Genomic DNA, 16,443 nt, shown 5'->3' with positions numbered 1-16,443 from the left:
AAGTTGTCATGCATGAACCTTTGTCTACTTAGTCTTTGTCCTAGCTGTTACATTGTCAGAGATGGATTCACGGAGTATTGGTAACCTGGAGTTACTGTAACCACAGGAACATGTAAATAATAATAATAATGACAACAGGAACAACAACAATAATTATAATAATAAACAAATTCGCACAAAAACCTCGTAGACGAGTTTCGTTGTTGTTGTTATCATTATTATTATTATTATTATTATTATTATTATTATTATTATTATTATTATGGCCCTGTGCACAAACACACGCCCTTCCCCCCATAACAAATGACCAGTCCCTATAATGACTAACGTTATCAATGTGTGACTACATATATACTATGGCAACTGTGCTTAGAATAGGAAATATTTTCACATCAGTTATTTCAATATTGATACCATAAATTGACATCGACAAAACGTTGTTCAAAACATCTAAAAGACATCCAACGGCGGCATTGCACAAAAAGCGACAGACAGTAAGGGTTTGACAAGAAGTAATTTGATACAAAATATGGAATTAAAAATATTTGTAACTAAACTGGTTGCACGTCGCTGTTCTGTCCCTACACACTAGGCGCGAGACTCCCTTTCCGCAACAGATAACAGCCCCGGTACCATAAGCCGGGCCGTGCTTGTAAAGACAGTTACTCATAAAAGGGAGTATAGCCTTTTTTCCGACCTTCACCGCTTAAAAAAAAGGAAAGAAAAAATATTTTGAACTACACAAATAAAAGTTAGAAACAGTATCTTTTTCACGCTAAGTGAAGCATTAAAACATCAGTTATTATTAAAAACTGCATACGGTAATGATCGAGAATTCCGGATATGACGTCGCACCTGCCTCGATCTGGTCTTTCCGCCATTGACGATATCTCATCAAGGCGTGCACTACGTTTCGTGTCTACGAAAGACTTAAAAGTAAGCTTATCTATGGTGGAATAATACCCAAAGCGTGTTTGAATTGAAGATAAAGATTCAATAAACGAAGTTGTTCGTGACATGTCAGGATATTTTTGGTGATATACACGCTTTTCAAGACATTTATTCCTCTGGACCCGAAGGGGACCACGTGGTTCGGGAGCACATTCACGAAAATAGATCGTATTTACGAATGATACCAGTTTGCGTTATTACAAACACGTCCAAGTTATCATCATGGAACTTTGCGGGGTTTTCCACAACACCAGTACTGCACTTAAGCCTTTCCGAATGTTCAATTTGAATTTCGTTGAGCAAGAGTGGAAACCATCTCAATCCTGGTAATACGCATGGATGAAAACTGGTTCTAGCCTAGGCTAACAGTTTGCTGTATGAAGTATTTATTTATTGGAGCTGTAATAATATACATACTTCTTTGCCAATCCAACTTCACACACTGTGAAATAAATATGTATGAATTCCAGGGTAGTCGCCAATGGTCAAACACAATACAAGGAGGCTTATATTTCACATCATACTTATTTTTTCGTAATATAAATTCAAGAGTTAAATACATCAAAATCACTATTTTGGACAAAGTAAAAGCTGTTTCCCCATTTATGTATCAGACATCAAGCTACAAATTCCTCATTGTACAAATAAATTGCTGGTAAAAGCTTAGTGTCCTGACTCCATGTAACTGCTTATTTTTGCTGGCTTATTTCAATTAGACATCATTTAAGATGATCAAAACCTCAACATTGAAAAGGCAGTATGTGCTGAAATGCCTGTTGGTATAAACAAGTATTTTGGTGTTAAAAACAAGGCTAATGGTACATTATCTAACCTCAAGTACTACAATGGATATAGATCTATATCTTTTGTACTCTTTGGTTACTAGCTAAAAGATATCCAAGACACTTAACAGTATTTTGTTTATTTGTGAGTTTATGACTTGAGTATCAGTGGTAGTTACGTTATGATCTTATTTCTTGATTTCAGAATGCGTTACGTGGCCGCTTACATGCTAGCCAACCTTGGTGGCAGCAATAACCCATCTGCTGCAGACATTGAAAAAATTCTCGGCAGTGTTGGTATCGAGGCTGAAAAAGACAAGATCACCAAAGTTATCAGTGAGCTGAAGGGGAAGAACATTGACGAGCTCATTGAAGAAGGTAGATAACCTGACACATGTATTCTTTTGATCAGCACAGTTGGGATCCTATGTTAGAATGGATCCCCAGCAACCTATGCTGGTACATGTCATTGATCTCAATTGCGTGGATCAATGCTCATGATGTCAATCACTGGATTGTCTGGTCCGGACTCGATTATTTACTGACAGCTGTCATATAGCTGGAATTATTGCTGAGTGCGGTGTTAAACAACAAACAAAAGAAAAGAAAGGGGCACTTCTTTGAGAGGCATTTAGAAGTTGGGAGTACTAGATCTAAGTAAGGATAAGATTTATGGATGAACAACTTCTTTATTCCAATTAGGAGCGCTGTTTCGGTGTAGGTACTGACACTGTTATCAAGCAAGTGACTTTGAGAAACTGTCGACGTCTTGACCCAAATATCCGACTAGTTTGTCCTGTCAGTACTTACAAATACACATGGTAGAACACTAGATGCATGTGCATAGAAACAGGGTTCCTTATTATGAAATATGGATGTCTTTGAAACAACAAAAAGTGTTTGTTGCGTATAATTTCCCCACTGAAGTTCATGAAATGTCAAACTGTGAAATGAGTTCACCAGAAACTGAACAGTTAATACAATCTTGTTCCAGGCCAGAAGAAGCTTGCCTCGGTGCCATCAGGTGGTGCTGCTGCTGCCGGAGCTGGTGGCAGTGCCGCGCCTGCAGCTGGTGGTGCTGCTGAAGGTAACCACTGTTTACTTAAATTGCTGGTCGGTTTGAATAGGTCTTCTGCAACCCATGCCTGTTGTTAAAGCATCTATGCTTGTTGTAGGTGACGACTAACAGGATTGAGTTATTTGACTTGGTTGAGACATGTCCTCATATCCTAATTGAGTCGACCAATGCTCATGATATCAATCACTGAATTGTCTAGTCCAGACAAGATATACAGACCGTCATATAGCTGGAATATTGCTGAGTGCGGTGTTAAACAACAAACAAATCAAGTCAGGATAAACTGTTGTCCCCAGTGGTATTACAATATGAAGTATCCCAGTATTCCTATCTGTTCATTAGGGCGGGCGGGAAGCCTGGTGGTTAAAGTGTTCGCTCGTCACGCTGAAGACCCGGGTTCGATTCCCGACATGGGTACAATGTTTGAAGCCCATTTCTGTTGTCCCCCACTGTGATATTGCTGGAATATTGCTAAGAGCGGCGTAAAATCAAGCTCACTATTGTAATAGTATATTATAAAGTGAGGAGAAATGGGGTTTATCGTCTCATCCAAGATTATTACACTAGTGTGTAGCTGCTAGTGGTAGTCTGCCCCACATACAACAGATTGCTGGTAGCTCTAGAAACATTTACAGCAAACATTCTGCACGTTCAGAAAAATCTGAAAGATTTCAAGTGTCATTACTGACTAATGTTTGTCTCTCTTTTTCAGCCAAGAAAGAGGAAAAGAAGGAAGAGTCCGAGTCAGAAGACGAGGACATGGGCTTCGGACTTTTCGACTAAATCCGAAATGTATATTTTACTCAAGTAAAAAAAAGAACCACCAATTTTTCTTGTTTTTTCCTGCAAAAGTATGATGTACAGTAGTCTAGCTATAAGGGCCAAAATGCATCAGTGGACGAAAAAACTGCTTTAATCTGTTAATGTTTTATTGAGTTTGATGGCATTGTAAATCTTCAGCTTCCTTTGGAGTCAATTACTTGTGAATTTAGGTAAAAGTGAAAGTCATACGACTGATTATCCATTGATTTGCTGTATTGAATTGGAAACAAAAAATGGAAAAAGCCCAGATGAAAGTGATTTTTGAATTTTATATTTGCTCTGAAAAACGTTTAGGACTTTGGCTTTTCATAGAAGTGATTCTTAGAAAACAAGTCGTTTCTAGGCCCTCTGATTCACCTCGTGAGGTACTAAAATAAGTCTGGTCATAAGAGCTCGAATCATACTCGTATAGATCTCCTACACAAACTTCTAGAAATTGTCGCATCCCGAACTTTCTCAACTATCAGAAACTGTTAGTCAACAGCTGGGGTTGGTAACTTTAGAGACTCTGCCAGTTAAAATTTGGCCTCCTTTTACCAGCACTTCAGTGATGTGCTGCCACTGATGGTCAGTACAGAGAAATCTGCCAACCATCTCCACTGCCACATATTCAACAAGGGGAGCACAGGTTGGAATTGGTGCCTAGCAACCTATGGCTCTTCAGGTGGGCAGACTGATACTGGGTGTCTTATATTACCAATCACTTTATTTTCTGGTCCAGTCTTGATTACTTCAAGGCCTCATCGAATAGCTGGAATGTGAGTGAGTGTTAAATAATGTACAGTAGGTGACAAATGTCAACTTGGTGCTAACAATGGCTAAGTATCTTATTGATGGGAGCGCACGGGTGGCCCAGTCGTCTTCGCTGTGCAGAGTTACGTCCCTTGGGCACGCCAGAAACCTATGATTGTGGGTTCGAATCCCGGTTCGCCCCGATTATGTTTCTAGGTTTGTCAGCACCATACCCGTACTAGTGGGTTTCACCGAAGTTGTAAATGTCCGAGACCTGCATCACTTCGGGCTTTCCTCGCACATTAAGCCCTGATATAACTGGAATACTGTCAAAAGCAGGGTTAAACCCAACTCGCTCGCTCACTCACTCTTATTGATGGCATTCATGCTGGATAGAAGGCCTATTTCCTTGAATGTTGGGACAACCCACACTTCCCCATAAACTATGGAATCTTCAGAGACTTTCGGAAAGAAAAACATTGTCCATAAGCTTAACGCCACATTGCACAAGAGCAAGGCAACGAAGGAATGTTTTTGAACTGGTCCAACCTTTGATGAATTTCACCTTGCACCTGGGCTCCGCTCAGTTCAAGATGTTAATTTGTACACATAACGTGATAGTCTCTTTAACAACTTTTACAAGTGGTGGGAATAAAAAATAAACATCAGATATTGTTGGGTACAAGGTAGTCATTGCCGTGTATATTGACACTTAGTATACTATTCCCGATTGAGTTATTTTGCAATTTAGGGTTCTTATTTGGAACCAAACGGACTGTTTTTGTGGAGCTGCCGTTGATTGACCTGAACTCAAATCCCACGTTAAGTTGGTTTTGCAGTACATTTAAGTTGTTAACCCCAAACCTTTCCATCTCTATCCTGCTACACCTGTCTTTGTAACTGCTCCCTGAGGAAGTAATGTTTCTGGTCTTTTAGTAGTTGGCCTACAAAGACCTGACGATGATTTTTGTTTTCAAATTTCCGTATCTTTGAGATAAGCAAATTTCCATGGCATTAACATTAATTCTTCTGGAGAAAAAGAACCGTCACCAGTATTGGCCTCTCTCCCCTCCCCGTGCGTTGGTGAAATAAGGTTAGAGTTACCCACCCTTGTTTAGACTGGGGTTGGGTGGTGAAAATGACGCCTTTTCTTGGCCTTGGTGGTTAATAATTGTACTGACAACCAATCAGCGGTTGATTCCATATTCGCTCCAAATGTATATTTCCTACAAGTTCGTACGTTGCATTTTGTTACAATTAAGATTAGGTCGCCCGTTCACGCATGAATACTTTTTATAGTTTCTCATACTCCGATATTCCTCAGGCCGTAATATTCCAGATATATCAAGGGGGCCTGCCAATACATTTAAGGCTTAGGGCTTACCTGCTTAATCCGTCATTTGTCATATCTTGTTATTTATTCTCTATTATTAACTCGAATATCTGATTTGTCTCGTTCAAACTATTATCTACAGAACTAGCTGTATGTCTGAACTCCTGTCTGCTCCTGACTAGCACGTAAACAAGAATTCATTCTCATGAATTATTAAAGAACCAACACGAAAACCTATCAACGATTGTTTAAATGTGCAGCGAACGTTTGAACACGCTGCTGCATGTTATTTTGTTTCAAAGCTATTTTAACACGCACACTACATACACGTTTACTATGTCAACAAGCAAAAACATACCTCGTTGCCTATTATCTGACAGACAAAACGTGTTGCACATTTTGGCAAAGAGCCACGAACATAATATTATGGAAGGGAGATAACTCCACCCGCGCTTGCATAACCGTGAGCAAGCTATCATTGTTGAATTGTGGTGGTGCAATGCTATGCAGTTATAAATACCACAAGTCTCTTATTTCTGCACTGCGCTGAAGGATAGCCGGGTCAGGCGGAGACTTAGCCGAATCGGAGTATAACAAACATTCAGAACAAGGTATGTCCGTAACACGATCAATATATAAAGGCTGCAGGCTCATCGCATCTTATGCTAATGTCGGTCGTTACGGGATTTTTTGTTATACCATAGTTTAACCTTGCAGAGGTCGGTGCCAGTGGTTTATTCGTCTCTGTCACAAGGACACGGAGGTAGTATTTTGTGCTCTTTGAATCACTGGTTGAAGAATAAGGATTGTGCGAACGAATTTGTGAAACCGACCTTGGTGTTTATTTCGTGTATAGGCATGCTTGATAGATCCATTTCATGATTGTTAAGAACGCGAAATAGTACCCGGAATAGGACGCCACCCCCACACCCCAACCAGTCACGTAATGTTGGTGTTAAATAATTAGATTAATATTATACACCGGTTTGTCATTTTTTATGTACGAATAGTTTTTACAGGTGTACACAATATAACTGTACATGTCCTGAGTATGCTTTAGCTGCGCGACTTGTCTGATAAGCCTTAATCGATTGTTCTTTGGACCGCTGCAAGTAACAATATAGCTTTGTGTATATACCACGGCCTGCTATGTCATGTAATCAATCAGCTATCTCGGGTCCGGGGTACTGACAGTGTAACCATAAGTGAGTGTCTAGCCGGGAGAGCCACATTTCAGAAATGGCTATTGCCGGTAGAGCCACATTTTCAGCTGAGAGCATTTCACCTATTCTAGCGGGTAATTAATTAATCTGATTACCGATACCTTTAAATGAGAGTCCCACATTTAAATTACATCCTCATCTTCACTACAGACAAGAACATTGAACATTTCCTGGGACATTAGTTAGAGGGTGTTTCTTTCACTTCACCCAATGTATCTGGAGGAGGGTGCAGAAAGAAGGTCTGGTGATGGACTGTAAGGAAGATAAGGAGGTGAAGAAGCTGGTGAGAAGAGCTGCTGCCCTCCCTCTAGTACCTCGTGACAAAGTGGATGATGTGTGGCTTGATGCCATTGCTGACTCTCCTGCTTGCCCTAAAGTGACTGCCTTCATGGACTACGTGACAACCAGTTGGGTTCAAGGAGGGGCCTTCATGCCAGAGATTTGGAACCATTTCGAAAACCAAGGCCACCGTACCAATAATCACCTGGAAGGGTGGCACAACAAGATAAAGAAACTTGCCAGGAAGTGCCACCCGAACATCTACGAGGTAGTGAAGCTATTTCAGCGAGAGCAGTCACTCAAAGAGGTTGCAGTCCTGAGACTCTCTCACCAGTGGTCCGAACCTGCACGAAGAAAGAAGTACAAGGCAATCGATGCACGTATTGCGTCCCTCAAGATCCAGCTCCTGAACCAACACCTGAGTGAGATGGAATATGCTGACCACGTGGGCGACCTCCTTCATCTGCAGTAATGACATAAAATCCATTATGATATTCATATGCTATTCATATTCAACAATGTAAAGTTTTGATGAATATGTTATCCTTGTTGAATAAAAAATGAGAAAACAAGACTTGTTTTGTTATATACGGTAACCTGTTAGAATCACAAAGCATGTTTTGACAGCATAGCCGCGAGAGCCACATTATACAATCACGCAACCATAACCATTGCCGCGAGAGCCACATCAATTTGGGCTATCTATTTTCGAAATGTGGCTTTGCCGGCCTGTAACCGAGGTGAAGTGGGGTGGGGTGGGGTTAACGTCGCGTTCGACGTTATTGCACCTACTTGGCAACGTTCATGCACGTGTCGGCTTTATATTGCTAGCCCACTAAGGTACCGTGCCTCAGATTAACATGGATACTCCTTTCACAGTATACTGCCTCCAAGCTGCCCAGTCCTTGTTTTGCTCCCTTAATGCCAGGCAGGGTAACAACAAGTACCATTTTGTATCTTTTGTTGTATGACGCGGTCGGGGATCGAATCCCCGACCTTCCGCTCTCCGGGCAGATCATCTATCCTCTAGACCATGGATGCGGTCCTGTAAATATTGGTCATGCTTCAACAAAAATATTATCTGTGGGATTATGAGCGATTGTCTTTTGGGCCTTTAGGATGACGTGCAGTTAAAAACCATGTGTCCGTTTCGTATTGGGATCAGGTCGGCCTGTGAACAACTCCGGGTTAGAATTGCTCTTCAACACCCCCATTTGACCTCATTTGTTCACTTGTTCGTTGCTTAAAGCATCATACACTCAGCAATGACCCGTGAAGATCCGGGTTGGAATATGTCTTCAGCAACCCATGCATGCCGTAAAGGCGACTATGCTTGTCGTAAGAGGTGACTAACGGGATCGGGTGGTCAGACTCGCTGACTTGGTTGATGCATGTCATCGTATCCCAATTACATGAATCGATGCTCATGATATCAGTTACTGGATTGTCTGGTCCTGACTCAAATACTTACAGACCGCCGTCATATAGCTGGAATATTGCTGAGTGAAGCGTTAAACAACAAACAAACAAGCAAGAAAACAAAAAACCTTAGCAATATTCCAGCTTTATGACCGCGGCCTGCCAAAGACAATCGACTCTAGACCAGACTCCGGGCCTCCTGGACCCCCACCCCCTCCCCCCGGTCCCGCCTATGTAAATTACTGGAAATTCACATTGCGAGTCAGTGTCAATCACATTCGCCAGAAGACAATTTATCATTGCATCGTGAAGACATTAGATGAAGCGTTCCTAAAATACCCACCTCACCCCGAAATTAGCATTTCCACCACACAATGAATGTTTATGTGTAAAGGGAGATAACCAGTACTGATCCACATTTAATTCATTCACACGATGGACCTATAGGATATTTCATGTTCGCTTCCGAAAAATAATGACTTTCCAAGGTTTTTGTTTTATTTGCCTGTAAAAGATTGTCAAGATTTTTTCTGATAACATATTTAACATTGTAAATATATGTAAAATCCACAGTGACTAAAGAGAGAATATGGTTTAATCAATATTTCTGTAATCACATGACACAAAGGACAGGCTTCACAATGTATCCATCGTGCACATGTTTATTACTTGGTTGATGCATGTCATCGTATCCCAATTGCGTGGATCGATGCTCATGATGTCAACCACTGGATTGTCTGGTACAGACCGCCGTCATATAGCTGGAATATTGCTGAGTGCGATGTTAAACAACAAACAAACAAACAAAACATGTTTATTATATCTATGCATGGAGTCGAACCCGAGTTTCCTTTGACGAGCGACCGCTATAACCACTAGGCTATCGTTAAGGATTGCTTCCATATTCTGTATGTACATGTTGGTATATGTAGAGCATTGCTTCCATATTCTGTATGTACATGTTGGTATATGTAGTACAAAAAAGAATATATTCTCCTATGTATTACACGTGTATATTCACCTATCGCCAGAAGAGTTAAACATAGCCCCATCAGGCGAGACTTAGTCATCCAAATAGACGATTTGTTTATTTGTTTATTCAAATAAATTGTAAATTTTTCAGAGATATGGATGTTTTCCACACTATGAGGCACCATATCAGACATATTTGGTCTATCTTTTTGTGTATGGATGGTTCTAGATACATTGTATAGCTTAGTGCACTAACGTAATTCACCTCCCCTAATATGAGTGTCATACTTGTGAATGATCCTCCCCAGGTCCTTATATATGTCTTTCATGACCCTCCCGAAAAGACAAAATACAAAAGCACTTTATATTTTATTATAAAATGTCAACTTTTTCATGACCCTCCCAAAACATATAAATTATTTTTGTGTGACCCTCCTCCAGAGACTGTCATATATTTTGGTGACGCCTCCTCCCCCACTGTCATAAATGTTTGTTCGTTTGTTTTTGTTTGTTTGTTGTTTAACGCCACACTCAGCAATATTCCAGCTATATGACGGCAGTCTGTAAATAATCGAGTCTGGACCAGACAATCCAGTGATTGATTTCATAAGCATCGATCCACGGAATTGGGATCGATGACATGCATCAACCAAGTCAGCGAGCCTGAACACCCGATCCCGTTAGTCGCCTTTTACGACAAGCATAGTCGCCTTTTACGGCAATCATGGGTTGCTGAAGACCTATTCTACCCCGGATCTTCACGGGTCCTGTCATAAATGACGGATTCCTTATTCATCCACGAATACGATTTGCATGCATTTTTTTTCTATAATAACGTGTTGCATTTTCTGAGATATTGATGTTTTCCTAACTATGAATGACCATATCACACGGATTTTCTCCATCATTTTGTGTATGAATAGTTATGTATGAATAGTAATCGACACTTGAAATATAATCACGAAATACCGCGATGATTTATCAACAAAGATAGCTGCGTGTGTGCAAATACTTATGAAGTATAAACAAGTCATTCCGCCGATAAGTTATTTAACTTAGAGCAATGAAAAACACGCTTTTCAGGAAAATATCCGTTTTACAAGCGTTAAAAACCATCATTGAAGTTTGATCACGTGGTTACAATCCGGGTACGTATCGGCAGCCAATTGACTGTGGGTGGTTTTATTAAGCGCGTAGCTATATAGTGACGAGGACTATAGATATATTTAATAACTATTCTGTTACTTTGGCACACGGCGTATGTTAGTAACCACGACGATGTTGCAGGATGCGGTACGTGGCGGCCTACCTGCTGGCGGTTCTGGGAGGGAATGAGAACCCCTCCGCCAGGGACATCAAACAGATCCTCAACAGTGTCGGCGTGGATGCCGAGGAAGATCGTCTCGCCCTCGTCATCAGTCAGCTGAAGGGCAAGGACGTCGAAGAGGTCATTGCTCAAGGTCAGTGGCAAAGATTCCTGCAGTTTGTGAGCTTGGTGAATGGGCGAGTGAGTGTATGTGAACACCGCTTTAAATAATATTTCAAGAAAATCATAGCGGTGAATGGGATTCACACAGTGTACACATACAGTACTGGTGACTCGAACTCAGGCTTCGGATGGAGGAGCGACTAAGGGAGGCAACTCTGCACCGAGAATAAGTTCGTTGCTTTAGACCACTTTGCAATCCACATCTTTCTTCTTTCTTTGTTTGCTTCTTTGTTGTTTAACGCCGCACTCAGCAATATTTCAGCTATATGACGGCGGTCTGTAAAAAATCGAGTCTTTGACCAGACAATTCAGTGATGACATCATGAGCAATGAACATCGATCAACGCAATTGGAATACGATGACATGCATCAACCAAGTCAGCGAGTCTGACCACCGGATCCCTTTAGTCGCATCTTACGACAAGCATAGTCTATTTTACCCCGGATCTTAACAGGTCCAATCCACAATCAATATTATAGAAGCTCATATGATGATTCTGCGAAGCAAATGGTCTGATATCAAAACAATTTTTTTTCTGAACGATCACAAATTAGAATTCAGTGTCTTTTACATTGTGTCTCGTAGGCAACGAGCGCCTGGCTACTGTCGCATTCGGAGCTGGGACTGGAGTTGCCGTTGACGCTGACAACGTCGGCGACGCTGATGAGAAGGAAGAGAAGAAAGGTGAGACACGCAGCACTCTTGTATATAACCATTGAGTGAGTGAATGAATCGGAGTAATCCCCCCTTTGAACAGTATTTCAGTTATTATACCCCCGACAAAATGTCGGGGGTATATAGTTATACCAAGATTCCGTCCGCCCGTCCGAAAACTTGTCAGCACGATTTCTCTTAAACTATTCAGTGGATTCATCTCAAACTTAGTACATATAATCTGTGTCATATGGAGGGGTGCAGTCAAAAGAATTTTTAAAAATATTTTTCCATTTTTTTTATGAATTTTTCAAAAACCCTAACGTCCGTCAGGAAACTTTGTCCGCGCGATTTCTCTTAAACTATTCAGTGGATTCATCTCAAACTTATTACATATAATCTGTGTCATATGGAGGGGTGCAGTCAAAAGAAAAAAATGTTTTTATTAATTTTCCATTTTTTTTATGAATTTTTCAATCCCTGTCCTAGCTATTTAATTTGTAACTACTGACACACTAGGCGAGTCGGGGGTATTAGTGAGCCACGTTCACTTTTGCACTTGTTGAGATATGAAAAAGAATCGGTACTGTCCGTGCGTCTGTCCGTCACCTTCCTTCCCGGAGCACACCTACTGGACATGATTATGCTAACCTCTGGCCTTTTGGTAAATCGGGAAAGTTATTGCAATTTGTATTTTGCCTGTTTCTATGTCTTGTGCGTGAGTTGGGTTCAACGCCGCTTTTAACAGTATTGCAGTTACATCGCGGCGTGCCAGCTTAATGTGGGAGTAAAACCCGAAATGATGCAGACTTTTACCACTTCGGCGAAACCCACGAGTACGGGCATTGTGCTGGCTAACCTAGAAACATAATCAGGGCGAACCGGGATTCAAACTCACAATCATAGGTTTCTGGAGAAAATATCGCCGTGGGCGCTTTTTACGTCGAATACGGTAATTATGTTTTCTGGTTTCCACGAGAACAAAATGGATTTAAGTACAAATCAATGAAGGGTTCATTTCCAGGTCATGTATACCCCTTGAACCATTTGTATGTCCACACGTATCAATTATGTGGTCAACTGGTGACTTTTTACCCTTTTGGATTACTTTCTTTTATATTCTCTTTTACATCGTATCTTTATAGCAAATACTATGATCTGTAATGATGTAAATGATGAATAACAATCAAGTGAGCTACAGTGCTTCTAGCTACGGCGATTCCAACAAAGGAAAGGACAATTTGTTGTGGCCCGTGAAGATCCGGGGTAGAATAGGTCTTCAGCAACCCATGATTGCCGTAAAAGGCGACTATGCTTGTCGTAAAAGGCGACTAACGGGATCGGGTGTTCAGGCTCGCTGACTTGGTTGATGCATGTCATCGATCCCAATTCCGTGGATCGATGCTTATGAAATCAATCACTGGATTGCCTAGTCCAGACTCGATTATTTACAGACCGCCGTCATAGAGCTTGAATATTGCTGAGTGTGGCGTTAAACAATAAACAAACCAAACAAACATAGGTCTAGTTGATTTCATTTGTTAACATTTGTTAACCTTTCGGGAAAAAGACACTTTATTGTGTATTGCAGACTGACAAATCATATTGTAGAACGCCTTTTTCTGTTTTCTTCCCTGCAGAAGATAAGCCCGCAGATGATGACACCGACTCAGACTCTGACGGAGGACTTATCTCCCTTTTCGACTGAACATCACGTGACTTTGTTCTCGAGGGTGGCGCCACGATCTTCAACAGTTCAGAACTGGCCAACATGGGGCGATGAGCAGCTTTATCGTGTGCAGCATACATTGTCCGATGTGTGATGTACAGGATTAGGAATATTGAAAGTGAATGTGCAAAAGCAAGACAAATTGAATCACAGCATCTGTTGAACAGTTTGATAGAATGTATTTATTCAATTCAGTGAATCAGTTTTGACAGTTTTAGACTGTTTTGTTGAATCCGTCCTCATGATACATTACTTGTTTGTAAAAAGTACGGTTGTATGAGGGTGCCAACCCCCTCCTCCCCTGAATCGCGAATAACATCTATTTGTTCACTCTGAGTCTCCTTTGCTCAGCCCGAATCCTAAATACTACTAAAACAAATCTCAAAAACATTGAAAAAAGTCTGATTTTATGTAAACTTACTCGAATTTTGTTTATATATACATGTTTGTAAAGAAAATGTTTGCGTCGTCCATTATTGATTTAAAAATGTTGAATACCATATACGATTTAACACATCCCGCGTACTATATTGCTGAGTCCCGAATACCCTCTAAGTAGACCCCTGAATCCTGCTACCAGAAGGGGGATGGCAGCCTCTTGTGGCGTACTAGTATATTATGCGAAATGACAATAGTATGGCTTGTTTGTTTCAATGCCTCTGCGACGCTGAATTTGTGGTTTAACATGATATATTACACTCCATAGCGTGGTATAACATGAAGCACTCTACTCAAAGTAAGGTACAGCAAGATCCACGACACTCAATTTGTGATTTAACATGATATATTGCACTCCATAGTGTGGTATAACTTGACACACTCTACTCAAAGTAAGGTATAGCAAGATACGCGACCCTCAATGATGCTCCAAATTTTGGTTTATCGTTTCAGAGAGAACTTTTCATTTCCATGACAATATGTTAACATATCAACAAGCTCAACCTCCCCGTTTACATGTGCATTATGTCCCTTTGTTTCTGTGTGGTACAATGTGTCGTAGGTGAATGTATTTTTCATTTTTGTAATGGAACATTTCCAGGGCCCTAGTCTGCCTGCATAAACACGGAGAGAACAAAACGACAAGTGTCTGTCTATTGTTTTTCACTTACAGGTAGGGTGAGTGAGTGAGTGAGTGAGTGAGTGAGTGAGTGAGTGAGTGAGTGAGTGAGTGAGTGAGTGAGTGAGTGAGTGAGTGAGTGAGTGAGCAATATTCCATATATATGTTGCGGGTCTGTAAATTATCGAATCTGGGCAATCCAGTGACTGACATCATGGGCATTGATCCACGCAGTTGGGACACGATGACATGCATCAACCAAATCAGCGAGCCTGACCACCTGATCCCGTTAGTCGCCTGTTACGGCAAGCATGGGTTGCTGAAGACCCCCATGGGTCGAGTGAGTGAGTGAGTGAATGAGTGTGTGTATTACAATATTCTGTAATAGTATTTCTAAACTTATTGTAAGACTTCTCACTGACTCAATGACAATGCAATCAAGGTTGTGCTATTTACAGTAATCATTAATGTCACACAATCTATTTCAAACTTTCTACGAGCCGAAATAACACAAAACTAAAAACCAATATTTTATATTTTATTTCATACAATTGATAAGCATAGATATATGTACTATAATAAAAGATGATAACATGGATGTATATTGGTTGTTTATTTCATGTACTTTTCTTTTCAAAATATAAATTCAACTAAGAAAATAGATGCTCATTCAATACCATCAACAAAACCCTTTTCTTTTTGGCGAAATCTTTGAACAACCAACCTATACTGGCTAGGTGTTTCATTGACAAAAGCTCAAAATAGTTATGATTTCTTTCAACATTCCATGATATCATCTATCTACATCTGCAGAAGTGAAAAAAACAAACACCAAAATAATAAACTTAAGAACAAGTTGATCACTATTGAATGTGTATATAAAATGGCACAATAAATATTTAACAGCATATGGGTTATATACCGGAAATGAATCCATCCTAAAATTCCACATGAGTGAGTGAGTGAGTTGGGTTTAACGTCGCTTTTAACAGTATTCCAGTTATATCACGGCGTGTCAGCTTAATGTGGGAGGAAAGCCCGAAGTGATGCAGGTCTCAGACGTTTACCAATTCGGCGAAAGCCACAAGCACGGGTATGGTGCTGACAAACCTAGAAATATATTCGGGGCGAACCTGGACTCGAACCCAAAATCAAAGGTTTCTGGCGTTTTACTAGTGTGTACACAAAGCATCAGGGTTTACTCAGGAACTTCCTTTTAGAACAAATGCTGGTGATGATAGTGAATTAAATAATGACTTCTTTAGAAAAGGTTTAAATGTGGATCCAAAATGCCAATGTGAAAGCCCCTGTAAAAATTCATATAATTTTGTCATTGAATGTCCTTTATTTAAATCAGCTAGAAGCGAATTGACGCACTCACTATTGTTAATTGTGAAAGATACTTGTGATGTAAATATTGACCTCATGATAGTTGGCAATACAATTTTACCTAATCATGTGAACGAAAATATATTTAGGAATGTACATACATATATAAAGTAAACAAAAAGGTTTGAGTAAGCAAAGCGAATGTACAAACGTTTCTCTATTTCTTTTCTTTCCTTTCTGTCATTTAATTTATTAATTGTAAATAAGCATCAATGTCAATCTATGAGAGAGGGCGTTCTAAGTGATGATATCTTGTGCCCAATCCTTTTCATGAGTATAAAATATGTTTAAAATTAAACTAAACAGCGAAGCAACGAAGAAAAACCTGGAAGAGAGGCATTTGAAACTATATTTGAAAAAAATAATGCACAGCAACGCCGGGTCAAAGACCTTCTTAAACAAAATCAAGCCGACATTTCTTCGAGGATTCAAGCCCTGTGTGCTGTCTTGAAAAGGCAAACAAACACATCAACACCGCATCAAAACACCGTGAAATAAACATAACTGACAAAACTTCTATAATCACACTATAA

General features: G+C 40.3%; 2 protein-coding genes across 2 annotated transcripts; both read left to right on the top strand.

Annotated features, from left to right (window-relative positions):
- The first annotated feature begins 861 nt into the window (after positions 1 to 861).
- LOC139455923 (large ribosomal subunit protein P2-like) lies at positions 862 to 3,638 on the top strand. Its single transcript, XM_071237472.1, has 4 exons — positions 862 to 936; positions 1,939 to 2,111; positions 2,728 to 2,820; positions 3,524 to 3,638. The coding sequence occupies exons 2-4, from the start codon at positions 1,940 to 1,942 to the stop codon at positions 3,592 to 3,594; spliced, it is 336 nt and encodes a 111-aa protein (XP_071093573.1). The 5' UTR covers positions 862 to 936; position 1,939; the 3' UTR covers positions 3,595 to 3,638.
- A 2,525-nt stretch (positions 3,639 to 6,163) lies between these two features.
- LOC139455922 (large ribosomal subunit protein P2-like) lies at positions 6,164 to 14,547 on the top strand. The gene is made up of 4 exons (XM_071237471.1): positions 6,164 to 6,309; positions 10,879 to 11,051; positions 11,667 to 11,765; positions 13,376 to 14,547. The coding sequence occupies exons 2-4, from the start codon at positions 10,880 to 10,882 to the stop codon at positions 13,441 to 13,443; spliced, it is 339 nt and encodes a 112-aa protein (XP_071093572.1). The 5' UTR covers positions 6,164 to 6,309; position 10,879; the 3' UTR covers positions 13,444 to 14,547.
- Positions 14,548 to 16,443: the final 1,896 nt, after the last annotated feature.

The sequence above is a fragment of the Haliotis cracherodii genome, unplaced genomic scaffold (assembly GCF_022045235.1).
Source record: "Haliotis cracherodii isolate W230 unplaced genomic scaffold, xgHalCrac1.p SCAF_11, whole genome shotgun sequence".
Classification (NCBI taxonomy): Eukaryota; Metazoa; Mollusca; class Gastropoda; order Lepetellida; family Haliotidae; genus Haliotis; species Haliotis cracherodii.
This window is presented reverse-complemented; position numbering and strand designations above follow the sequence as displayed.

Bases quoted from the DNA above. Each gene is read 5' to 3' on its own strand.
- LOC139455923 (XM_071237472.1), top strand. From the start codon at position 1,940: ATGCGTTACGTGGCCGCTTACATGCTAGCCAACCTTGGTGGCAGCAAT. The intron at 2,112-2,727 runs GTAGATAACCTG...ATCTTGTTCCAG, and splicing joins TGACGAGCTCATTGAAGAAG to GCCAGAAGAAGCTTGCCTCG. The intron at 2,821-3,523 runs GTAACCACTGTT...TCTCTTTTTCAG, and splicing joins AGCTGGTGGTGCTGCTGAAG to CCAAGAAAGAGGAAAAGAAG.
- LOC139455922 (XM_071237471.1), top strand. From the start codon at position 10,880: ATGCGGTACGTGGCGGCCTACCTGCTGGCGGTTCTGGGAGGGAATGAG. The intron at 11,052-11,666 runs GTCAGTGGCAAA...TGTGTCTCGTAG, and splicing joins CGAAGAGGTCATTGCTCAAG to GCAACGAGCGCCTGGCTACT. The intron at 11,766-13,375 runs GTGAGACACGCA...TCTTCCCTGCAG, and splicing joins TGAGAAGGAAGAGAAGAAAG to AAGATAAGCCCGCAGATGAT.